We start from the raw sequence: 27,117 nt of genomic DNA on the forward strand, positions 1-27,117 counted from the left end.
AAGCTATTGTCAATGCTTCTTCCCCCAGGCCTTCAAATTGGCCATCCAGTCCCACCTCCTCTAACCAGTTCACATAATTTATGTTTTGTTTTATTTTATTCTGTATTGATTATATGTATTTTTTAGTAATGTTTCTGATTTTAATGTAAGGGCAATCCTTCAATTTATTGTGTAATCAATATTGGATCTGCCTGGCCTTGTGCCAAATGTTATAAATAAATAAATGGGCCTAATAAACATATTTTACTTTGATGCTCTCTCCAGTGGGTCTTCAAAAATTGGAAAAACTTTAAATGCGTATTATCATCCGATTTATTTTGGTTCCAGACCGGGGTTCCAGATCATTTTTGTCGTCCCCATTTCAGTCCCTGAAAATGCCTGTGGGTCCCCGACTCCCCCGCTAGCTAGCTACCCCGGTTAGCTACATTGGCAATGGTGGGTTCAGGGGGATTGTGGGTGGACGGGTGAAAGTCCCGCCCCACCAGCTTGAAACTTCCAAATTACAATTTTGTGGAAATTTCATAATTTTTGAATGAAATCACTTTGGCCTCCAATGCCTCCCCTAAGTCCCCCACCAAAAGACTACCAAAAAAAGAAGAAAAAAAAGAAAAGAAAAAACAAATTATGACACTGAGGTTTAATCCTAAGGGGCTGTGCTGGGGGGATAAGCTCACAACATTATCTAGCCCATAATTTAAGGTTTGCAAATTGGGATCCCAAAATTTTGGCATGTGAAGGGGGGGGCAAAGATTTTTAAGGGCTGGGGGGGCAAGCGATTTTGGCAGGCCGAGAGAGGGAGCAAGCGATTTTTGGCGGGCCGTTAGGAAATTTTACCCCCCGTCGGGGTGCTCATAATTATTGCACATCCCCTAAACCGAGTCACCCGCTCGCACGCATCGCGCCCTGACACTGTGAATTTCTTTTTAAAGAAAATTTTGTTGAAATGGTTGCGCGATCAGCACTGGTGCTCCAAAACATAAGGAATCACATACAATGGCAACTTACATGAGGTTTGCACGCGTGGTAAATGCAGCGTGAATTTCGTACTCAAAATGAAATCTAAGTCGTCACATCATCGAACTGAGAACAGATTCAAGGTAAAGAGTTCATATCATTATTTGTAAAGATAAGCCCTTAAACAACAGACAAGCTTTTTAGAGGAAGACAGTCAGAGAATACTGACCACTGCCACTGTCAGACTGGCACTGTGACTATAATCATAGGAATGCGAGACGTCTCACCCCAAAACACATTCGCCCCAAAAAGGTTCACCCAATACACAATACATACCACGACCAGTTCGCCCCAATTGACTCACTGTGTAACGCTGTCAAGTGTGCATGCGACCAATGCCAATCAATACGATCAATCATAACCGTTCCGTCACGGAGATCATTGTAGCATGATTGTAAGCTCAAATAGAATACGCAATTTCTCGCTGTGAAACTCGCTTTTTAGTGCTTCTCTCGCTAATTTTCAACCACGGAAATCTACTGCTGTGCCGGGAAACATGCCACTTCGAACCTATCCACTTCCGTTACACGCCAATTCAATTACACTACACTCCCGTGCACTTTCGTCCCCATTTTTATACCGCGGGTATTGGGGCTGTTGTTGACTGTTTCCTGGTCGATTGCTTGAAGCCCGGCGTGTATATTATAGTATTTAAAGCAAATGGTATGCTGATTGCTGATGGACTGAAGATTGGTACTCGTAACAAAACCATAATGCACGATGATACGCCCGTGTTGCAAAATAAATGTTTGATGTCACACTATATTAGCTTATATTTTCATTAACAATAATTAATTTAATACATGTGTATGTCTGAAATTTAGGCCTTGATTATGTATTTTTATATAATATTAAATCCTCGTGTACTTTATTTTACATAACAATATTATGCTTTCACGAACAAAGGATTTATCTCATTTTACAAATCATGTTAACTTCATATTTTGTATGATATAATAAGTAGTGTTAAACATGTAAATTACTTATCGCCAGTATGGCTATGTAATAATTTACATATTTAGGTATGGCAAAACAAAACATTATATAAAAAAAATTTAAAAAAATTATTTTACCGACTCAAACTCAGTTAAAATAAGTTTGTGATGTTCAAAACTTTCAAAACTTGCAGTCCTATAAACATATTAAATAATGAAACTATTAATACTGAAAATATTTGGCAAATTTTTCAAAGACAAATGAGCACAACTAGCAAAACAAACGCCAGCAGCAGCTTTGAGATATTTTGGGTTCCGTGCTGTGCACTGACTGTTTGCCCCGCGTGTTAGCGGCGGATTATTTGCTGCCACTTGCACGAAAACGCCGGGTGTGATATGTGTTCAATCAACGGTTCCGTGCACCAAGCACGCAAAAGTACTAGAACACACAACGGCGCACCTTGCTTGACAAGTCCCGGGCCCAAGCGCCCACGTGCTTTACACACTGATGTACGATCGATTGCTTGACAAGTCCCCGGGACAAGTAGTCTGCTCTCAATTTGACTAAGACCCCGAGAATTACGGGCCGTGTTTTGTGTTTGCAACGAAGGCGTGGGAGGCAGTGCCATGAAGAAGACAAATCCAATTATTTTGTTTGCAAAACTGGTTAATCAAAGATATAAATCTAAATTAATTATATATCTTTAATTAAAATACAATTATTTTGATTATATAATTTTTGTATTTTTATATCAGATACATTTATAAAGGACATACTTCTCTAATATAAATGTATTTTTACAATTTTGATAATTGTGATTGACAGTTATTATGATTCATTTTGTTTTTCTTAATTTCTGCAACTTGCCTGTCAATAGGCGTGTTTCTATTGGGACCATTTACCAGTAAAGAGAAAGGGATTAATTCTTCCTGGACTATCATGATTTATAAATCCTCTTGCTCAAAGGGATAGGTGGGATATATGTCCCTGTTTTTTATACATTTAGTTTTCTTGTTTGATCTCATTCTGCATAAGACGAACTCAGTTTCATCCCATTCAAACTTGCTCAAACTGTTAATCAATGTAATTTGTCAGTTGAGTATACCCGTAATAATTGTTCATCGAAAGTGGTTACTTATTTTATTGAATTCATACTAAAATATGAGAAAACACATGACACAGACAACAAAGGTACCATATTGCGCCTAATTCACCAATTCAAACATCTATAGTTTATTTTTGGTAACAAAGGACCACTTCAGTATAGGCCTAACTTCCAAATCTGGGTGTTTGATATACCTAGATTTGGAAGGCGGTGTGCACATTATTTATTATTTAAATTTGATTATTTAAATTTGATTTAAGGCCCCTCTGGTTGTTACTGATAATAGTCATTATCAAAATATACATTCTAATGTTAACGTTATTATATATAGGCTATGTAATATGTTGCATTAATGGAAATGCTACTATTCAAGAATTTATCGGGATTTTAAAAGCTCTTTAGACTATGCCATAGTCGAATTTTATTAAAAATATGTTATTATTAGTCAAGATGAACCCATTTCGTTGAACTCAAAATTATACTGATGTTTATTAAAATTAAAGTATTCAATAGTAAAATGGTCATAAAGAGTTAAAAATATCAGATGATTAGTGACAATAAAAGTAATTGAATGCAACGCTATCTTGCATAATTATAATGGCTCACTTTATAATACTGAACAATTCTGATTTTGGAATCTACCAGTTTATTGATAGCGAACCCGAAAATCCGACTATGGACTTTGAATTTTAAGCAGAACTTTACCCGGGACTTTGCTCTCTAAAAACACACTGTCAAGCATACTTGTTTATCAGTCCATTAACCACAAGTTCGGATTTATGCGCGCAAAAGTAACATTTTCCAATTCCGCGCTCAATTATTTTGTTCAATACTGTTGATGAAGGTGTGCGTTATATAACTTGGGGGTGGAGCCCGGGGGTGGAGGGTGTATATTATAAAATAGTTGTTTTTAAAAGGTTTAGTATGCCTACAACGTCAGAAATCCCATTCTTGCATGAAAAGTATACATACCGATACATTACCATGCATGAAGATATAATAATGTCTCATACATGCTGCATGCACTGGAAGACACCATTATCATGAGTAGGCCTAATGTTTGAGTATATGGGTGACCGATCATGACGATGTGTGTTATGTGTGTGTGTGTGTGGGGGGGGTATAGGCCTCACGGGTGTGGTTGTATAGAGAACAACTAACCAAGCAAAGAAACAAAATTATTTGGGAAAGATTTTCCATTTCAATTATTGAGAAAGAAAACTCAAATTCAGATTTATGTGCTAAAAGTAACATTTTCCATTTCCGCTCAATGTTTATACTGCTGAATGAAGGTGAACTTTATGTGGGTGTGCGTGTGGGTAGGCGGGCGGGGTGTGGAGGGTGTTATTGTTAAACGCTTAGTATGGCGTCAAAAATCCCACTCCCTACATTAAAAGTATACAGTACCATGCATGATGATATAATAATGTATGTATCGCTCAAACGTGATGCTGCATGCACTGCAAGACACCATTAAATCTTTTGGCTGCCTGCAGATCTGAACATAATAGGACTTTCCCCACAAAATGGTCTTGGGAGCAAAAATTTGCCTTTTGCGTAAAAAAAAGAAGGACATGTGGGTAAAGGAGCGTTACATTAATAATATTTTGGCAAAGGATAACCAAATTAAAATTTGACCGAAATCGTATTAATATGCCTACTGGGCTTTAACCCGCTTTGCAAACAAAATCCCAACTTTTTTCTTCTTCACAAGTGCCTCCCAAATAGGCCTACGCCACAATTTCAAAAAACGGCCAATAATTCTCGGGTAGTAAAACATACCGATAGGTAAGTATAAAAAACCCATATGGATGGAAAAGTACATGATCAAAAATAAAATGTTTTCATAACATAAACATAGTCAGCTCAACTGAATATCAGGGCTGAATCACATGGGTTTCTAAACAAATTCATAGCATTACACGTTTATAGCACCAGCCAAATTGTTACAAATACTCAACGTTTATTTAAAAACAGCACTGCACAGCTGACTGCATACTGTCTACTGAAAATACAAATTGTTTTAGTTACTTAACAATGGATTGTAAAACATGACAAATTCATAAATACATAAATACATTTTAATGGCATAAAATTCATAGAACACCGTCAAATTTGTTTAAATAAACAAATTAAACAACACAATGTAAAGTGATTCAATAATTTTATAATAATTAAGATATGATTAATATATACTAGTACTATTAATAATAATGATTAGTTATTTTTATTGTTATCATAAGAAAATAATAATAATACTATAATTTTTACTATAATATTAATTATTATTATATGAATAGGTCGTATTGATTATTCCATAATACATGAATATAAATGCAAACAATTGGAAGTTGTATTGATTGGCCATATGACCGCATGCACTGCACTCACAGCACTTTACAGTTTACACGGTGAGTCAATTGGGGCGAACTTGTCGTGGTATGTACGTGTATTGGGGCGAACTTGTCGTGGTATGTACGTGTATTGGGGCGAACTGGTCGCGGTATGTACGTGTATTGGGGCGAACTGGTAGTGGTATGTACTGGTGTGGGGCGAAACGTCCTGACACCAATCATAGCCCTAGTCTAGACTGCGGAACTCATTTGAGGGACTGAGTTGTTATAATATATCTTCCGAGGTGCAATTTCAGACAATAGCTGGGGATAAGTGGGGCAGAGGTTATCTATTGAATCCTTTCATGACCACTGAAGCATAGTCAAGTCTGCCAAGGACACTCGGCACAAATTGAAAGACCACACGACACCAATTTGGTGTTTGTTATGCTCCTCGAAATTAGTACCTTACGGTCTATGTCTGGCCCTAGTCCGAATAATCAGACCCAGAACAAAATATTAATTTCTGACATGATCTTGTACTGGGTCTGAACTGTTTCCATATGAAATCTTGATGGCAAATTGGACAATAGAAGCACATGGTTCTACGTGACAGCTTTTTAATCCCTATTCAGGTTACGTGAATCACGCTATTGTGGATCGTCCTTCTGATACTTCAGTGTTTGGACACGTGGAACGGTTTTTTGTCTACCTCTCTGTTTGTAAACAAACCAGGAGGTCGAAATAAATCCTCCTCGCCGAATCGAAAGTCAGCGTAATAGTACGGCACTAATCATAGCCCTAGAAGAACTCTGGTAGGTATGTGAGCATTCCTTACCTGAGCATGCGCAATATTCAGCCTCTCTCAGCATTATAGGGAAATCGCGCACCCGGCGCCATTTTGGAAATTCATTACCGGTAGTAAATTTTACGGCGATGTTTTTGAAAAAAAATTTTGGGGGATTAGATTGAGTTAAAAACAGTTCCAAAGCTTACAAGGTAAAGTCAAAAGGTTGAACTTGATCATAACCGGAAGAGGTCAGATGATTACATGCGTGGTCGCGGCAAATTTTGGCGACTTTCTAGTGGGTTTGAAAGTGACGATTTCGATCTAATTTTTTCGGAAATTACTCTCCAAATATCTAAATAACGGAGTTGAGCGGTAAGTTAAATGGAGCACGCGGTGAATAAAGGTAGTTTTTGTACATAAAAATGTTTGGTTTGATGAGATTGGATGGATGCCTTATGCAAAAAGTGAGTGAACTGGGGACTTTGTGTAGTATGAATTCGGCGACTTTTGCCAGTGAGTGAACATGTTTAACCCGGCATGGTTTGTGTATACTAATTGAATGGGCTCATGCTGTGGATGCTGGGATTGATTCTCATTCTGTGCCGACTATGAGTCGGGGGAAGAAGCAAATTTGAACCTTTCCTATTCCTATCCCATCATGCATAGCGCTAGCAGATTTTTGCTATGATAGATGCATAAATCACTGTGGACACATCGGGTATGATGGCGGGGGGGGGGGGGGGACACAGGCCGCTTTTTGGCCATTTTCCTATTTGATTTTCTAAATGTTCAAATTGATGGGGGGGGCGACTCTTATGATGCTACGTCATGGGGGGTAACTTGAGCAGGAGTGACCCCATTCTGATGATCAAGTGAACTGGCCCTCGAGTTTCCGCAATGATCTTCGGAATAGGGAGCATGCGCCAGCCAGTGCTCCAAAGGGTGCCTGCTCAAAGACAAAACTTACGCTGGGGGAAGGGGCGGGCGGGGGGTTCATACTTGAGCAGGAGTGACCCCATTCTGATGATCAAGTGAACTGGCCCTCGAGTTTCATAATGATCTTCGGAATAGGGAGCATGCGCCAGCCAGTGCTCCAAAGGGTGCCTGCTCAAAAACATTTTCCTGGGGAGGGGGGTGATCAGCTAGTGCTTATGATAATTAAACATTTTAAAGGGTGCCCCCTCAAACAAATTACCCCCCCCCCCCCTTGTATCAGTGAAAAGGTGTACTCGGGTGGGTAGTATCAAAACCGTGAGTTTTTCAATGACAAAAAAAATAAAAAATAAGACACTTCAACACAAATTTCATCTTGGTTTTTCTTTATTTTTGCATATGTGCTGTTGGCCCTCACTGTGGTTTCCCAGGGACTGCCTTTTGAGGAGAGCGAGAGCAATCGCTCTCTACTGCTCTCCTTAAATCGGATATAGGAGAGTGATTTTAGCTTTCCTTAGTTGACCATTCTCTCATTACATTTTATTGTAAATGTTCTAAACAGCTCTTGAAGGCTCTAGAAGAGCTATTCAATGCTCTCCTGCAAATTCCAAAGACAGTCCCTGGTTTCCATCCTCTGTCAAAGCTGGAATCTGCATCAGAAAACAGAAATAAAACTAGGGGGGTCACACATTAGCTCATTAGGTGTCTGCATATGACCCATAAATGAACAATGGCATGTTTTGAGCATAAAAAAATATCAAATTGTTTTCTTCATAGAGACCTTAACATTTTCAAATATTTATTTAGTATATGTGTAGTTACAAAAAAAATATTTTTAGGTCTATTGACCTTTTGAATTTTACACGGCGGCTCTGTGAAAGCACCAGATTATTTATCAGCAAAGACCAGTGTCTGGATCCGCAGAAGAAATTAAGAAATTGCCTTTAGAAAGTGAGTTTTTCGACCCGGCGCCAACGATGTAGTGTATTTTAAAGTTACTTTTTCTGCACCCTGAGAAATGTATCTTTATTTTGGCACAACTTGTTTTTTTCACGATAAATTTGAAAATTTGATGTTTTTGCCCGAAACGTGTGTATTTTCCCATAAGAAACGCTGTCCAAGGGTGAAATTTTGATATGATGACTGTAGATGATGAGTTACCCTACTGTGTGCCACATGTGCAATCAAATTGAGACTCCTTTTTTTTTTTTCTCCACAAAATATCTGTCTTTTGACGTAAACAAGAAATTTCTAGGATGTTGGGTTAATAAATTGCAATATATTGAAACATTTGTTTTTGGCCATTTTCCTGTGTATTTTCCCATAGAAATTGTTGACCTTACTTGTGAAGTTTTCATATTTTTCCATTTCTGGAGTGTAGTTATCAACATATTATGACCAACTTGTTGTTTTTATCTACTGCAGTGGTCCAACTTGAAGTCCTAGAGTTGTTTTACCTTGAATATGGATGTACAAAGTTGATATTTTTATTTTTTGGGTGTCCGTAACTTGCTGTTTCATTCTGTAGCACTTTTTTACATTGAGCGGCAATTTCCTTGATTTTCTAGATTTTTCCCACTTTGGAGGCAATTTCTCACAATATTTTGATGCACATGAAGCTTTTGTTGTTGTTTTTGTGTTTCAACCCAAGGGTTAGAGTTGGCTTAGTGTAAATGCAGCCATTCACAATTCATATTTTTAATCTGAGATTGTCGTAAATCTGCAATTTTATTCTGCAAGGGGTTAAAATGAGAGTGCGACGATCCTTGATTTTGGTGTTTTAGTCCATATTTGGAGTAATCTTTTTCAAAAACTGAAGCAAATGATGTACCTCTTGACATATCTATGTTGAAAGACTCAGTTATACAGCAACTTAAAGTGAAAATCAGACATAGGAAGCATATAATTTTGATTTTTTTAGTCTTCAAACATGCCATATTGTCGAAAACATGCGTTTTATCAAAATCATGCTGAAAAACAGCAATTTTTCGGAACTTTTAAATTGGCGTAACTCGAAAACGCTTTATCCAATTTGAACCATTTAAATTGCTATCTTCATCATTTTGCAAGATGCTTCTGAAAAACTTAATGCCAAACATTTATATTGTAGATAAAAGAATGATGTGACCCCCTAATAAAACAAAATGTTACTCATACATGTTCATTTAGTATATTAGGGGGCTATCATTTTCTGCGGGGCTCCCAAATTTACAAAAAGTCAGCATCAATAAAATTGCTACCCCCCTATTTCGCAACAAAATTTTATGACCCCTCCCCACCACCCACTGATACACCTTACATGTACCCCTGAAGAGGCTAAAATTGTATTCAGTCTTTTGAATAAGATAAACACACTATCTGTGGTCATCTTGCAACTCCCTACATTTTGGTCATCAAAATTTTATGACCCCCCTATTTTTCTTTCCAAAAAATTATGAGCCCCCCCTGTATATTTGGGACCCCTCCTTCCAAAAGAAAATGATAGGCCCTTATGTTCACATCAATACAAATTCAATCAATCTAGGATTACATTTACAGTTCAGTACCAGTAAATAGCAAGTGCTTGTTTCTTAAAATTGTGTACAGTATGCACAGTATAGGCCTATAAGCATTTTAATATGTGCATGCACAAAAAGTTTGTACAGGAAATTGGCTGAAAAATTGAGACATTCAAATTAGCATATCTCCGCAACCACATGTCGTATGACATTCATTTATGCCTCATCAGTTTTCTTTCATTTAGCTCTTTAATATGAGATTACTTTGATGAGAATCAAAAAAAGTTCAATTTTTTTTGTATTATACCTAACTCTGGCCATAGTATCCATTTTTACTTCCACTAGGGCCAGAGGCACTTACAATTACATTGAAAAATTTGTTGGAGATGCTTGAACGATCCAGTACAAAAAATCAATGCTTGATCGAACCAATACAAATGTGTGTCAGGCCCGGGGGGGCCACTGTAGTGGTGAAGGGGGGTATCAGGCGCGTCCGTGGACTCTCAAAAAGCACCCTAAACAAGTATTTCTGAGACTGAAATTTTCACCCCTAAACAAGTATAAGTAGCACGATTTGCTACCCTAAACAAGTAGTTGTCTTTCACCCAACCTTAAACAAGTAATTTATGCAATTATTAGTATTACCCCTAAACAAGTAAACACACAGAAACAGGTACTTTTAACCCTAAATAAGAAGTTGCTGCCTTCAGGAGCTTTTTTGTCGATGTGCCGGCGGCTCTGCGTAGCCAGAGTCTGGTTCAAGAAACATGTTAAAGCTTACCTCACAGGTCATGCAGTATGTCCAATATTCTCAAGATTTTTGTGCCAATAATTTCCCCTTTTTGGATCACAGGTCCAACCCTTTGGATTGAAATATTAGAATTAATTTTTTGGGGATTGGGATGTACTCAATTCTCCACATTTCCAAGAGAATGATTTTGAACTGCAAGTCCAACGCAAATGACGACCAAGGCGATTGATTGTAAACCATATTATGAAGTTGAAGACAAACACGGCCAGTGGCCAGTCTCGCTTGGTCCATTTCCTAATTTCGTCTCCATTTAAAACATCCTAGAGCATTAATTATCATGCTGGATTTACTGGTAAATCCAACCAATCCTGAAACTCATTGATTTATATTAAAGGAAAGCCAGCAAATAGTTCCAAATTATTCAATCGGCGTGTTTGTAAATACCCCGGTAAAATGTAACACATGTCAAAAGTTCGTTCACACAGCTTGTTTACAAAGTTCGTGGTTGCATTGGGCAGGAAGCTTATCAAGACTATCATGAATATTGATGAGTTTAAAGAGGTTCAGCCAATTGGAAAGTCTCTTATAGTTTTCCTCATATTGACTCCACAGTTAAGAAAAAGGCATAACGCATGCTGATTGGTTGTATGTTCTGGCCAGGTTGTGACCTTGTCCGGGGACCTCGTGTTTAGTATGCTAGCTGGGCCAGTAGGGATCTGTCATCGCGGACAGCTGAAGACTGGCTTTTGGGGTGTAGTGTAGTGGTCTTCTCACTCGCTTCTCACCACTGTGGCCCGGGTTCAATTCCCCGCGGTGTCACATGTGAGTTTGGTTGCCGATCCATGCTCGTCCTCGCAGGTTTTTCTCCGGTGCTCGGTTTTCCTCCTGCTTCTAAAATCGGACCTCTTCCCATATCCCTGTCCCGTCATATCTGGAGGCATCCTTGAATTTAGTAGCCTCTGAGCACTATTGGGTTTAGCCTGGCTTCGGCCGAATGTTATAAATAAATAAGCACTATTGGGTTTAGCCTGGCTTCGGCCGAATGTTATAAATAAATAAATAAATAAATAAATAAAATAAATAAAAAGTAGGGAGAAAAGAGCGCAGATTTTTCTTTCACTTTTCAAGAATGAAGGAGAAAGCACAAAATCCCAAACTTGGCAAAACTACCTTAAGTACGTAAGAGCTCCAAAAACATACCCTTTTACACCAATTTTACATGAATTTGATACCTTATTCACGTTACGCACGTAACGTGCCCCAGTCTGAAAAAATACCCTTTTTACGTGAATTTACGGACGCGCCTGATACCCCCCTTCACCACTACAGTGGCCCCCCGGGGTGTCAGGTCATAACAATGATAAAACCCACTTGAGAACACACAATCGCCAGTCATTTCTAAAGATGCATTTATACTCAATCGCTTTTGCAGAAATCTGAATCGCACGCATGATCAGTGTACTAAATCGCCGTCGATTTGCCTGTTGAGCATGCGCATGAATCGCTGTTTTTCAAAAGCGACACGTAGGCCTATATTGACACCCTCTGTCGGTCAACGTTCTCTAGAATTGCACACATAACTTGTGCAGTTAACGACAAGGATTCAGTCTGATGATGAGCAACCCATGGGTATAAACACAGCTTTACACAATGACTAATGTACAAAAGACCGTGTTCATGTACCGTTACTCAGCCAAACATGGCAGAGTAGGTCCCGGATGACGGTACATGTTCCTATCTCCTCAACGTTATACCTTTCCAACAAGGAAAGAGATACGAAAAGCGAACGTCTAACTGTGACTTTTTAGGCCTTAGCTCGTTCACGTAGCGGTTTCGTTGTCCCACTGGCCTACTTAGACTATACCCTGTGTGGGCAAGTCATACTTCAGTATGACTTGCCCTGAACATCCACATATATTCGTAAGAGACAGACACATTGCATGAGAGCCTGCCAATTTAAGCTTCCTATAATATCAATTGCATTAAACATACGAAGTCACAAACTTACAAACTTCAATATGCACTTCAAATACAGCAGACCAGCTGTTAATCATTACCGATCCTTCAGAACTTTTTACTCTTGCAGCTGTTTGATGTAAAATGCGACTTCGCTATCTCCATTTTCCCTATCGAAACGTCAGGCGTTGTTTACAATTTTACTGGAAATGTGGGAAAATCGCCAGGCCTTCTTCTGGAAATGCGCAAGGCATTGTGGGAAATTGTCAGAGCTGTGCACGTTGTGTAGCCTAAGTAGTTTGGCCCCGATCTCGAAACAATAAACATGGCGGAATAAAATGACCGTGCGTAAGCAGTAAAGGGACTGGTGGGTCAAACCTATGTAACTAATCGGTCTGACAAGGTCAGGTCATTACGCATCATCAGAGTTGGTAAATACGTCATCTGCTTTACGCCATTGTTGTTAGCCGAGAGAGCAAGCGTGAGGTCTGGACACTTTTCTTGTTCTGGACACAAATTTGTCATAAATATATTGGCGATATCCAGTATTTAAGGGCACTTTTTACATACAGGTACGTTTGCTTGTGATAGGGTAGATTCGATAGCTAGCTGTCCAAATTGTACAAAATATCAATTTGATAATGACCTCAAATTGTTAACAAAAATATATTTTTCCATACGTTGTCATTGTATCCAGTTGTTCGACACATAACTCTAGACTGCGGAACTCAGTCCTCAATGATAGTCAGTCATTTATCTTTTGGTCGTTATATGACTATCATTTGAGGACTGAGTTGTTACCATACATCTTCCGAGGTGCAGTTTCAGACAATAGCTTGGGATTATTGGGGCAGAGGTTATCTATTGAATCCTTTCATGACCACTGAAGCATAGTCAAGTCTGCCAAGGACACTCGGCACGAATTGAAAGACCATGTCACTCTCGACAAAAGAATGCATGCATGTCAAAGGTCATACAACACCAATTTGGTGTTTGTTATGACACCAATTTGGTGTTGTTATGTACCTCGAAATATGTACCGTACCTTAAAGTCTGTGTCTGCTGTGACTCACTGACTACTGTCATCTGTCCCAGTCTAGACTCGCTTGCCAGTCCTATACGCCGTACCTAAGGACTGGCTTATGCCATTTTGGATGTCAATGGGAAATACACACTTAACGATTTGCGCCGGTCAAAAACTTGAAAAAAATTCTTAAAAATTTCATCAATGTACATAAAAAGTGGTACCAACCAATATTGTCATAATTGTGCTTGCTTATTTAAGACTCGGTTGAAACAAAATTAAGGATCGAATGCATTTTAGTGTCCGAAAAGGCAAAATTATCGTCAAAGTTCTGCCGAAATCGGCACCCTCAGTGACTGTCTTTTGAAATTTGCAGGAGAGCATAAAATAGCTCTTCTGGAGCCTTCAAGGAGAGCTGTTTAGAGCATTTACAATAGAATGTAAGGAGAGAATGTTCAACTAAGGAGAGCTAAAAATCACTCTTCTGTATCAGATTTAAGGAGAGCAGTAGAGAGTGATTGCTCTCGCTCTCCTCAAAAGGCAGTCCCTGCACCCTTGCGAAGGGTTCAGAATTCGAATTGGGAACAAAAATATCCGATCTTTGCGATCAAAAACACAAAATTACAACTTCAAACATACTATTGCCTTGGCAAAAGACATTATTACCAAACAATATAGAATAGAAAATTCGACGTCAATTGCTCAAAATATTGAAGAAATGTGCTCACTATAGTCATTGACTAGACATTCAGAAAGTACGCAATCTAATTCCCATTCAAATGCGTGGGAAACTGAAAGTGCATAATCCCCACTATCCCAGTCGTGTGTTAGTCCGAATAATCAGATCCAGAACAAAATATTAATTTCTGACATGATCCTGTTCTGTCGTGTGAGTGTCATGTGTGTAGACCGAATAATCAGTCCCAATACAAAATTCTCTTGCTGACATTAATCTGTATATGGGACTGAATGGGTTACGATGGTAAAGCTTATATAGCTTATTATGGCAACAGTTTTACACTTTCATGACTTTTGAGTTGCAGTTGCACTTTTACTTAGACTTTCGCTTTTTGTATAGACTCTTTCCTTGTTGGAAAGGTATAACGTTGACGAGATAGGAACATGTACCGAACATCCGGGACCTACTCTGCCGTGTTTGGCTGAGTAACGGTACATGAACACGGTCTTTTGTGCCTATGTAAATTAGTCATTGTGTAAAGCTGTGTTTATACCCATCTAGGTTACTTATCATCAGACTGAATCATTGTCGTTAACTGCACAAGTTATGTGTGCAATTCTAGAGAACGTTGACTGACAGAGGGTGTCAATATAGGCCTACGTGTCGCTTTTGAAAAACAGCGATTCATGCGCATGCTCAGCAGGCAAATACGACGGCGATTTAGTACACTGATCATGCGTGCGATTCAGATTTCTGCAAAAGCGATGGAGTATAAATGCATCTTTAGAAATGACTGGCGATTGTGTGTTCTCAAGTGGGTTTTATCATGTTAATTAGTGACCTGACACACATTTGTATTGGTTCGATCAAGCATTGATTTTTTGTACTCAAGCATCTCCAACAAATTTTTCAATGTAAGTGCCTCTGGCCCTGGTGGAAGTAAAAACGGATACTATGGCATGGCCAGAGTTCTAGGTAGTGTCTGACCGATCAGGTCCTTATCTGAATCGGCCGATTGACTGATCAATTCCCTCTTTGATCTGCCGATTCGTTCACCGATTACCAATTCCCCAATTGTAAACAATGGCTGCCATCGCCGTGAGTAAGTTTCACCCGTATGTTGACAGGGTACTTCCGTACTTGTACGCAAAGTATTACCATAATTAATAATTAATTATGTATGCTCTGAGCACAAAAAACACACTCCCGTATTCATTTACAATACTTAATTTGACCATGATTATTCTAAGTTCAATTTACCTTTTCCCCCTGATGTCCGAGTCCGTCAAATCATTCAATCGCCCCATTTTAATATTGCGTTTACGTTCAAGTTAGTATGAGTTTTGCACACGGCCCGTAGCTCTCTCCAATCTGACACCCACGTGTTTAACCCGGAAGTAAGAACTACAATTGTACATGTTCATCTGTTGGCCATACGGCGTACGTACATGTGGATGTGGGGAATTACCTGATTATCTCAGCTGCGTGCCTGAATCACGGTATGATTATAGGTTTATCGCCTACAAAGCTTGTTCTTTTGCTAAATTTCGCTTGATTTAACTAGTCTAATTCGAAGAAATATACCAATAAATGAATACTTGTTAAAGCTTCAACAACTGCTTTCATGATATTGGGTGATCGGTGCATTACATCGGCGGATGAAGGAAAAATCGGCCGATGCAGATCACTACCGATAAGCTAATAATCGGTCTGATTCGGAAGCTACTGATCTGATCGGTCAGTCTCTAGTTCTAGGGCTACTTGTACTGGGTCTGGGAATATAACACACTCCAAATTGTAGTCCGAATAATCAGAACAAAATATTAATTTCTGACATGATCGTGTTCTGGGTCTGAACTGTTTCCATTCGAAATCTTGATGCCAAATTGGACAAAAGAAGCACATGGTCCTACTTCACAGTTGGACCATGTCATGAATCATGTTGCATGAATCACTGTGCACAATCAAACTTCTTACCAAGTTAAAATTATGCAAATTTCCTAGCACTGCCCCACGCACCCACTGCATGATATCACATGCACAGAACTGACGAATCGTGTGCGTAGGATCGGTGAAATTTTTGTGAAATTTGGTAAAAAACACCTCGTGCATATTGTCCGTCTCCGTTAAAAAAGCAGTAAAATCCATCATGACCACTTGAAATAAGCTTCCAGCTAAGTCAGAAAAAATATACCATGTCCAACAAAAATTTATAACCAAAATTACAGATAAATGAAATTTGAGTATCTTCAGTCATCGAAATTTTTGCTCGTTTGACGCCAGAAAAAAGTCCATTTTCAAACAGCAATATTTTCCGAACGGAACCATTGATTTTCATTCTGTCTTTGCCAGAGCCGGGCAGCCATCTTGAATATTACAAAATAAATGAATATGCATATATGTCTGAGCCCAGTAAGGTCAAAAATTCATTCATAAAACCATGTCGGGTCAATTGCAACGATTCTGATCGGCCGAATAAGACCTGGCTGACACTGTAAAAAAAGATAACGGGGATCACCAAAAGTCCGATGCTATGCACTTTGCATGCTTAGTGGTGCCTGGCATGCTAACTGGCGTAATGCTTTGCGTAGAATGTGTAACGACCTAATATACAGCATCGCGCTTTGCTGTGCGCTGTGATGCGAGAAAAACATAAAGTTCGTTGCCCTGGCCACTTTATTGCTAATTAATGGTCTTTCACGCGACGCGTTTCAACAAATCACAGTTTTTGAATAATGGGTCGTGGGGGTAATAGAATATGAATAACAGTCCCCAAAATGGTCTACTTTTTAGCCAACCTCAATTCCGAAACATTTATTTAGTGATAGTTAAAGTGACGTAGCGCGTAGTGCTCTCGCAAAACATAGACTGGGTAAACTTTAAGCTAAACTGACGTCATCACTTGTGATTTGTGGCTTGATTTTTCTGGGGATTTTTGCAGAGACTAAGTAGAACGGCAGCTGATGTAGTGGGTGCGTGGACCACGCATTATACTGTTGCACATTCATCCCTAAAGATGAGTTGACTTCTGACGTCAATGCCTGGCAGTATGCACACGCATCATCACAATTTCCATTGTTTTTTGCCTGGCAGTACCAGTATGCACGCGCATCATATTTTGTTCAGGCTTGTGTGTTTTTAAAACTCCCGCCACATCACAATAAGGCTATGAATTAGTGTACATTGGGTTCACTCAAGCATACCGATATACCAGTCCCTTGCCTTTGTTGATAAACAATTAAACATTGAGGTCAACTCATCTATATGCTTATTATTTTGATGGTGGTATTATTCTCTTCCACAGTTCTTAAAATTTTCAGAGCGAATTGCCAAAATCAATATCGATGTCATCAGGAAAGGAGGCAGAACAGAAAACAAACCTCGGGTAAGCTCAATATTATAAGACAACTCTATTCTTCACATTATATCGGAGGCATTTGTGTGTACATAATTGTTATGCAATTTGTGTGTACATAATTGTTATGCAATTAAGTGATATAAACGCTCATCGTGCATACAATCAATCAATCGGTCCATGAGTGACCAAACGGTTTCTGGTAAGCCGTATACTTCTATTACAGTATATGCAGTCTACATGTTCTCTGTTGACAGTCTTCATTGAACAGCTCTTTTTCAGAGCCAACAAACCTTTAAAGTTAGCAGATAGTCGAGGTCTGCTTGTTTTCTGTTGACAAGGGGCAGTCTTCAGTGAACGGCTCTTTTCAGAGCCACCAAACCTTTAAATTTAGCAGATAGGCGAGGTCTGCTTGTTTCCTGTTGACAAGGGGCAGTCTTCAGTGAACAACTCTTTTCAGACCCACCAAACCTTTAAATTTAGCAGATAGGCGAGATCTGCTTGTTTCTGTAGACAAGGGGCAGTCTTCAGTGAACGGCTCTTTTCAGAGCCACCAAACCTTTAAAATCAGATAGGCGAGGTCTGCTCGTTTTTGTAGACAAGGGGCAGTCTTCAGTGAACGGCTCTTTTCAGAGCCACCAAAACCTTTTATATTAGCAGATAGGTGAGATCTGCTTGTTCTCTGTTGACAAGGGGCAGTCTTCAGTGAACGGCTCTTTTCAGAGTCATCAGTAGGCAAGGGGCGGTCTACATGTCTCATCCTTAGGTACTTTGTCCTGAAGAAGTTAGAGCTACTCCTGACGAAATTTGACAGTTCTAAACTTATCTGACGGCGAACCCACTAATTGTTATGAATTCCCGTCGTAAAAGCCTATTCCACAATTTGTTACTAGGTTGTCAACTATGACTTTAACATTAATTGGACCAATTTCATTGAATTTCATTGTTTGGCTTAGAAAAATATTCAGCTGTGGTTGCCAAACCTGCAATTTGGTAACTGAATTGGGCGACTTTTGACAATTACCGTCTTATAGAAACTAGTGGTTTTGGAAAAAAAGTGGGTGGCTTTCAACATTGGGTCCTGTGACTTTCGGTAGTTTCCTGTCCCAGTGGTTTTAAAGAGAAAATTGGGTGACTTTTCGATTATTTGACCCGCTGTTTTAGCTTAAATTTTTTGGTAACCCTGGTGTTGTTAAGCTCAGTCAGCTGTGACGCTTTAGACATGTCCATAACAGTCTTATGTGACATGATCGAGAGGAATGAGTATAATATTGCTAGTATTGATTTGATGTTATTGATAGAAACAGGCGAAACATTCTTACAGTTTATTTTTCATTTTTTTCAAAGTTAATATGTAGGACTTATACCTGTGTCACTATGTAATCTCTTTCTAGCTGTAAATCAAATCAAATCAAAATTCTAATTTTTTTTAAACCAATAGGATGCAGATTCTTTCTTTGGTGAAGGGCTGGCCAAGTGGGCAGAACTTAACTGCACACAGGACTTCGGTGAGTATTATAGGGGATAAGTAGTCCATTTCTCAAAAATGGCTGTATTACCATTATTTCTTTACTACTGTATATTACAGTATTGCGGAAACAAAATTGCTCTCAAAATGCCAAATTTTCCCAACAAGGAGCTACCCATTTTTTTCAGTAGTTGAATAATATTTGTATATGTAGTAACAAGCAAAATGAGGTTTTTGTGGTACAAATTCATTTTTTTTTCATTTCACACTAAACATTATGTTGATCAGTTCCATTATATTCTAAAAAATATGAATTATGATTAAAAAGTATACACAATAATACATATTAATATGTAGAAACTCATAAATCTGAAAATAATGGTATTCATGATGTGTAAAATCTTCAAAGCTTCCTAAGCATTGACCGATACATAAAAGGAATATAACTGTGTGTTGTCAGCTAATTAGAACGCAAAATGTACACAAAGAAATTGAAGCAAAAATTTCCACTTTAAAATCATTTGTACTCTTTGTTTGTTACAGTGGCATTTCATCGTGAGGTATTCGGATGTACCAATAGCTTTGCCCAACTGGTCCATCATGAACAGAAGGTGGTGGAGGCATTGCAGAGGTACCTGAAGAACAGCATCAGCTTGGCATACCCACCGCTACTGGAGTAAGATCATATCTAATTACTGTATAGTTATCATGTACTAATTAGAAGATGTGGGAAGTGATGATACACAAAAATTGGTTGCAGTTATGCAAAAATAATTTGTGCAGATATTCATTGTGAACTTGAGTGTATGTCATTTTTGACTATGCCTCATTGGCTCAGAAACGCATACATATCATACCACAATGTAAAATGTATTGTTATGTTGCTTCATCGTGCAAAATTCAATACGTGTTAGGGTTGTTGTCGAATAGAATTTTCATTGTCGACAATCATCAAATCTCAAGATCCAACGTCGGCAAGTTGTCGAAAAAACAGCACATCAATAAAGTCCAAATATAAGTACAGAGACCATATTATGCGTTGTTTATTTACATCAAAATATTACTGTCTATTACACGTAATCATATGAAGTCTATTAATCCACCCTATCATTGTCATCTTGCTCAATTTAACAATTATTACTTTCTTTTTATACCTAGAAGCTATTTCATGGCTAATAATTGTAATCTTAAGCTTATCTCTAATATTTTTAATGACTATAGTCTTTGTCGACAATTAGTCCATGCTTGTTGACAATCGGGGAAATTGTGGAAAATTGCTTGTCGACAACAGCCTTGTCGACAACAACCCTAATACTAATGTTACACATTCACATGCACGTTTACACTCATTAATATGCTAAAAATCTATTAATGTTGCTGAATTAGTAGCTCTAAATATTTGACTAAGATCAAAACTTATTTCTCAACAGTAACTATCTCTTTATAACTAACACAATATGACTAATTTAGTTTATGTGTGTATTTTTACTCTTTCATCAGTCTGATCGTACAGTTAGCAAGGGACCTGCAAACAGATTTCTACCCCCATTTTCGTGCATTTTTCGACATTATAGTGTCGTTATTGAACACGCAAGACACAGAGGTGATAGAGTGTGCTTTCCAAACGCTGGTTTACCTGTTCAAATTCCTGTGGCGGTATCTGCTGAGAGATATCAAGGATGTGTTCGGGTAAGTTAAATTAATGGTAGCGTTTATCCAAATTTTCTTTTTACCAGTAAGTGTGAACTTTATAATGCTTGGGTCCTTATATGTGACATGATCAAGGGGAATGAGTCACATGTCGGGCCTGGTCGAAAATGAGTTTTACACGTGTTTCTAAAGAGGACAGTTAGAGCTTTCAGAAACTGAAAACTCCATGTTGATGCGACTTTTCTTTGTGAAGTTACATCAATTTATCAATCACTGAAAACAATAAAAAACAGAAGAATTTTAACACTTTCTTTGCCAATATCTCAAAATCAATATTAGCGACATCCAACTCATTTCCCTTGATCGTGTCACATATGACCAGGCTGAAGCAAATTGCTCAAGGCATGCTAAATATCCTATAAGCATGCTGGCCTATATGGAAAGATACGGAATTGAAGAGTGAGATTTGCACAGATGTACTCTGGAATTCGGGGTCAAAGCTCATCTAGGGGTTATTGTTATAAATTGTTTTTTAAATTGTTCCCATTTGCTTTAAGGCCTCTGTTAATGTAACTTTGACATAGGTGTCCATGAGTAGTGAGCTGTAATATGATTCACCTCCAGTTCAGTAGTGACATGTGCGTATTTTGCTCGCCACAGTATCGAATTGTGCGTCTAAAGTTAAAATGTGCTGCGTGCACACGTACACGCACATGGGCGGTTTGTCGACATGTTTGCGGCAGGCGGCACAACTGCTAAAAAGCATCAACATCACTACCAAACTTGAGGTGAACCAAATTATAGTGTGGAAGCTATGTTGTATGTAGGTCAAAAGTCACAGATCAAAGGTCAATTTTTTTCAAAATGCTTCTACGCAAAATTGAATGGATTTTGAAGCAACTGCAGTGGCATGATCTTTAGGTGCAGGTTTTGCAGCAGGTGCTTAAGGCTTCCAGCCAACATGCCTAACTATTTGAGAATGCCAACTCTTCTTTTTTGACATTCTCATCATGCTTGGAAAGTTGGATATTAAGTAAAAAATTCAATGGAGCATGTGTCTATCTGCAAATTTTTTTAGGTATTTGTTTTTTCTCTTCCTCAGATTCTATTCACCCCTGCTTAGTTTACACCAGAGAGAACATATACGCAACTTTGCTGCCGAGAGTTTTGGCTTCTTGATGAGAAAGGTCCAAGATCCCAGTGATTTATTTGAGCACATGTTATCCAGTCTTGAACAGCAACCAGATGTAAGTCAAATGTTGATATGTGATTTAAACTTGGTAAAAGTGAATTTGCCGATGGCACGGTCATCTCAAAACGAGATTGTACCCGTAAAGTATGTGTTGCGTGTGCATACGCCAGTCAAACACATGCTTTTAACTGTTGCGTACGCCGTACGCTTTGCAAAAGCCTTCTGACTCATTGCTAGAAAAGCGCAAAAAAAGTACTTTTTGCGCATGTGTTTGCATGGAAGACCTCGTTTTGGTAGCAAGATGGCGGATCCGTGCAAAGGGTGAAAAGTGTTTATTATGAAAAGTAAAATTTTTGTCCATGTAATATTACTAAGCAAAAAAAAAAAATTGGGGTTGCATTTTTATTGAGACCCCTGTATTCACCAGCTTCCAGTACTAAAAATATTAGACCTACCCATCCTCTATGAATGACACAATGACTGTACCTATATCTAGTCGCTCTGCCATCAATAGTCATTTACCTATAATTGATCACCAGATATTGGCATCTGAATCACTGACAATCGACCTTGAGTCGCTGTGTAACACAAAACACATGTATACCGTATTGTGCATCTTATTCGATTTATTTTTCTTTGCATTCTGTTGTATCTTTTCAAATAAATTGAATGTGCATCAGTTTTAACCAAGAGAACATTTTGATGTAATTTGAAAATACTTTATTTTATAAGCATAAATGCAAACAGCACATAAACATGTTGGATTTGTGTACAAGAAATTGATTGAAGTAATTCTAATTTTTGTTGTTGCTTACAGCAAGTGGAAGGTGTCGGTCGACTGTTCTTTGAGATGACAAAGGGAGTGTGCAAACAGTTCCATTCTTGCACAGAAAAGGTAAATCTGCATTTTTGTTTGACTTAGCTGTCAAGTGCAATGTTTTGTGGCTTGGGGTAGGCTTTGCAAGATCCTCCTATCACATGCATTTATGGGTATTTATCACATTTTACACTGCTTGTTCTTTAAAATTTGTTTATACTTCTTGCAAGACCTTAGCACACCATCATCTCTAGGTTCTTTTTGAATATGATAAAAAATCATGGATTACTATTGTTTGAAACTCTTGAGTAATCTTCAAAAGCCAGGCCAGATCACTTTTTCTGCTTGTCTCCTTTATTATTTGTGATGTGAACCTGGTGAAAAATTATGTTTACTCTGAGTAACCATTGACTACTTGTAACACAACTTATTGTCAATTCCTGAAGAACTACAATAGTTCATTTGCTCAATGAAGCATGTAATATTAACCAATAATATTTTTATTAATATATATTAACTTATTCAAAGTTAACAAGACTTTAGTCATGAATTAACTGCTATGCTGTTAAAAAGGTACCTAATCAAGTATTTCAACCTGATCCATTCTTATGTTGACTGATGTAACTTGTAAACTGTTGTGCTCATATACCTTCCATTCTTTTGTACAAACAACACAGGTTTTGCCAATTCTGTTGGACAAGCTTGGTCCTTTCCCATCTGTAGAGGGCAGACAGCAAACTGCATTACCATGGCAACTTGTGCTGGAGACTCTGAGTGAGACGTTGATGTCCATGGCCAAGTATACATCAAAGGAACATACGCAGGTTGTGTGGAAATCTCTACAGGTAAAAATATTTGAAACCAGATAAAATATTTTCATGCCTTAATTATAATTTATTTGTTATGTATGTACATGTATGTGTGTATCTTAGGGAGAGGTGTCTACGTTTACACGTTTCACGTTTAACCGACCGTAAAATGCACTATCCGTTTAGGAAAATCTAACTGTTTAAACGTTTAAAAAAAATGAACTAAAAGTTCTGAGGTTTTTATTGAAAGCTAGATAAAGTTGTACGTTTTAATTATTTTTGCTTTTATAGAATAGCTGGCAATGCATGTGAATTCAATATGTCCCTGGCTGTTCAATATAAACAATAGTAATTAAAATATACAACTTTATCCAGCGTTGAATAAAAACCTCAGAACTTTCAGTTCATTTTTTTTTATAGTAGTTTTTCTCTGGTTTCAACAACCTTGAATAACAAGAAAGTAAAGGTCTATAACTTGCATACGTTTACACGGTTAACCGACCGGATTGTGGTCCGTTTAAACGGTTGACAAATAACTGTTAATTTACACCCCTAGTCTTGGGTGTCTATTTTCACCCACAACCATGGACTTTTGTATGAATTTAAGCTCATAAAACATAGACACACAAACTCATTGGACATCCATGGCTACAAGACTTATTCCAGAGGACGCTACACACCTGTAGAAAGAATTGAGCTCCTGGGTCCCCCATTTGAGGTATAATGTCAGGTCCAGGGTGGGGCGATTAATTATTGTCAGATTTGTGTATTTTAATATTACTTTAAAAAGTCCACGGTTTCAAAAGTGTAATGTCATTGGTTGCCTGTGTAAAGCCTTAAAGTCCTCGGTTGCAAGTATGTACAAGGAAAAGTGTGTGGGGTGTATGTGCATATGTAATTACCTACAAATGTGGACCTACATTACGATTCACACTGAGACCATGGACACACCTGCAACCATCCATGGTTGCTGGCTATAACCAGGACAACACAAATGATGTAAAAATGCATTTAAAATTGGTCCACCTTTGGAGGGTTCATGACGAATCACGGTTGGATAGGAAGTTGTCGGGTGTGTGTGGGTAGGTCCATGGTGTGTCGAATGAAATGGGGTGTGTGTGGGGGTGTGTCCTTGGTTAGATACAGATTAAACTGTGCTGAATGATGTCCTCGTTTGCAGGCATTTGCAAATAGGTGTGGTTGGGGAGAGGGTGGGTCTAAGCTACATGTAGGATTGTCTAGTTTTATAGTTTCTATCTTGTAGAAACCAATATGTTTTGTTTTTACCGAAACATGTTATGTTAACATTGCTCTCCATTGTGATTTCTCTAACTTGCAGTTCTTAATATCACTTTGTTTTGTAGAATTGTATGCTGAACTTGTACCAGTCTCTTACAACTGGAGAGTATGAGCCTGAGCTATCAAGCGAGTATTTTGCCCAGCTTTCAAGAGCACTCAGGCTGGTTAGACAGTGGGTAGAGTGGAGTAATGGAGGGTTGGTTGCTGAGCCAACTGAATTAGCTAAGGTAGGGGGAATTAGTTGCATAACTTTAACTGAACTAATTCCAGACTTTTGTTAACCCTTACTTACGGTACTAGACCATACAAAACAATACAGCACAAACCGACTGCAAGACCATGCATCCCATGTGATCCGATTGTGTAATCATGCCAAACACATGTAGGCATGAAAAGGTTGGCCAGCCAATTACACTTGTGGCGTAATATCCTGGGTCTTCTGCTGGGTCCATGTTTCAAAACTGGACCAGAGAAAATAACTTTTTTTCTACATCTTCTTTCTTTCTTTCTTCCTTCTTTTCTTCCCCTTGGGCAAAAAACAAAAAGGGATTTAGGGTTAATGATGAGCACAAGTGAAGAAACAATTGACATACACTAAATGCCTGTGTCACATATCATTCATTACACACATTACATGAAATCATATTGTGCATATTACAAGCCTACTACTAGCCTGTCTTCATCAAGCACTGAATGATTTTTGATAAACTGGTGAAGCTCAAATATTTATTTGTGTAAAAGTACATTATTCAAATGTTCTTGATTCTTACATTATTTTCCTACCTAGGTTATCTTGGAGCTATATTCATCAACTGCTCTGCCCGACGACTGTGGAGATGAACTATTGAATTTGACAGTCTCTTTGCTGACTGCAACAAAAGTCACCATGCCTCAGGATATCATCGACAAACTTGTAACTGCAGTAAGTAATAGACAAGGCTGGGCTTAAACCCATGCCCTATTTATAACATTGGGCGAGGTGTGGTAGGCTTGTAGCCTATGCCGGGGGGGGGGGGTTGATTCTCATTTCCCTAATTATAAGCAAGTAGTGTTTGCTTTATTATATTACATCTCCCTGTACTTTGACTAACAGCATGAGGTTGTAATGAAATGGTCAAAATTGTCGCAAGTTGAAGAAGTCCTTGTCATTAATTAACCATTAAATTGGTATAGTTGCCTCATAAATATATATGAGATTGAGATGTATTAATTTGCCAAAAGGCAGTTCCAGTAACTTAATGTATACTGAAAGGACAGGTTTTACATTTTAGACCCCAGGACTGTGACTTTTCTGACTAATTTCTTGTATTTCAGATATATAGCAGTAAATATGAGGTAAACCAGTTGCTACGAGTGAGCAGAGACACCTTTAAGATGAGCCATTTTGAACAGGTTTGTAGTATTATTGTTTTAATAGAATGTGAAATAATATTCTGAGTTAAATTTAATTTATTGATAACATTAATAATAAGCATGCATTTCGGACAGTCATAGATGTACCAAATCATACATTGTTATGTAAGATAGAGCACAATGAATAATGACAAGGGTTATGCTGTTTTTATCTTCCTGGCTATGCAAAAGCAAACCAGGATCTTGCGGCGGTGTATTCCTTGCATAGGGGTGGGGTGTGTGTATGTGGGGGAGGTGGATGTATGTTACATTTTGGTTAGTTTTATTTGTCCTTGGAAATATCTGGTGATCCAAAATCTGTAAATTGTTAGGGAGTAGATAGCACTGTGGTGCGAGGAGCATCCTACCATTGATTAAAACTTGCCAGGGGCATTTGCAAGTTTTACCTGCTGCATTTTAAGTGCAGAAGCCCTTCAAATGTCCAGTGTTAATTAACCGATTGAGAATGCATACATTTACTATAAACAAAATGAGTATGAATTTCTTGTCAAATATAGTAATGAATGCATGCAGCATTTGACAAGATCAATAATCAAATAATAATCTTTGTCTGATTGATCCTTCTCTATTTTAGGATTTGCTGCCTTCTCTCTTGCAAAACTGTCATTCCAACATGGCTTCCAAATCCTCATCAACGAAAGAAGCCATCTTGTTCACATTAACCGACCTTGTGCTCCAAAAGCAGACACAGATCACAGATAGTGCAGTTCTGGAAGATTACAAGCCCTACTTGTTGGATTTCAGAATGGCTGTGCATAGAGGGTAAGTGCAATATAGTTTGTGTTTTACAGGTGCCTTTGTGAGTTGCTTTTCAATTCGGTAATAGACTAGGGGTCCATTTCACTTTTAACCCTTCATAGCTTATAAAGGTAACCATTCGTAAAGTTGCGAAAACCCAATACTAGATGTAGCTTTTCGAAGGGTCCCTTTCGTAAGTAAGTTTAGTGAAATGGAACTTAGGACTCGTCGTAAGTTACGAACAATTTCTAGACTTACGAAGCTTCGTAAAGTTTAGTGAAATGGACCCTAGAAATATTAGAAATTCTACACATAATTAGCCCTTTCTATTTACATCTACCTCGCACTCAAAAATGT

At 38.3% G+C, this 27,117-nt stretch overlaps 1 protein-coding gene across 1 annotated transcript; it reads left to right on the plus strand.

The window, feature by feature from the left end:
• The first annotated feature begins 991 nt into the window (after positions 1–991).
• LOC140166853 (small subunit processome component 20 homolog) lies at positions 992–26,788 on the plus strand. The gene is made up of 12 exons (XM_072190341.1): positions 992–1,097; positions 17,324–17,404; positions 18,816–18,882; positions 19,386–19,518; positions 20,343–20,531; positions 21,595–21,739; positions 22,502–22,579; positions 23,179–23,346; positions 24,675–24,836; positions 25,397–25,531; positions 25,924–26,001; positions 26,597–26,788. The coding sequence occupies exons 1-12, from the start codon at positions 1,053–1,055 to the stop codon at positions 26,786–26,788; spliced, it is 1,473 nt and encodes a 490-aa protein (XP_072046442.1). The 5' UTR covers positions 992–1,052.
• The last annotated feature ends 329 nt before the right edge of the window (positions 26,789–27,117 follow it).

Source organism: Amphiura filiformis, chromosome 12 (assembly GCF_039555335.1).
Source record: "Amphiura filiformis chromosome 12, Afil_fr2py, whole genome shotgun sequence".
In the NCBI taxonomy this organism is placed as follows: Eukaryota; Metazoa; Echinodermata; class Ophiuroidea; order Amphilepidida; family Amphiuridae; genus Amphiura; species Amphiura filiformis.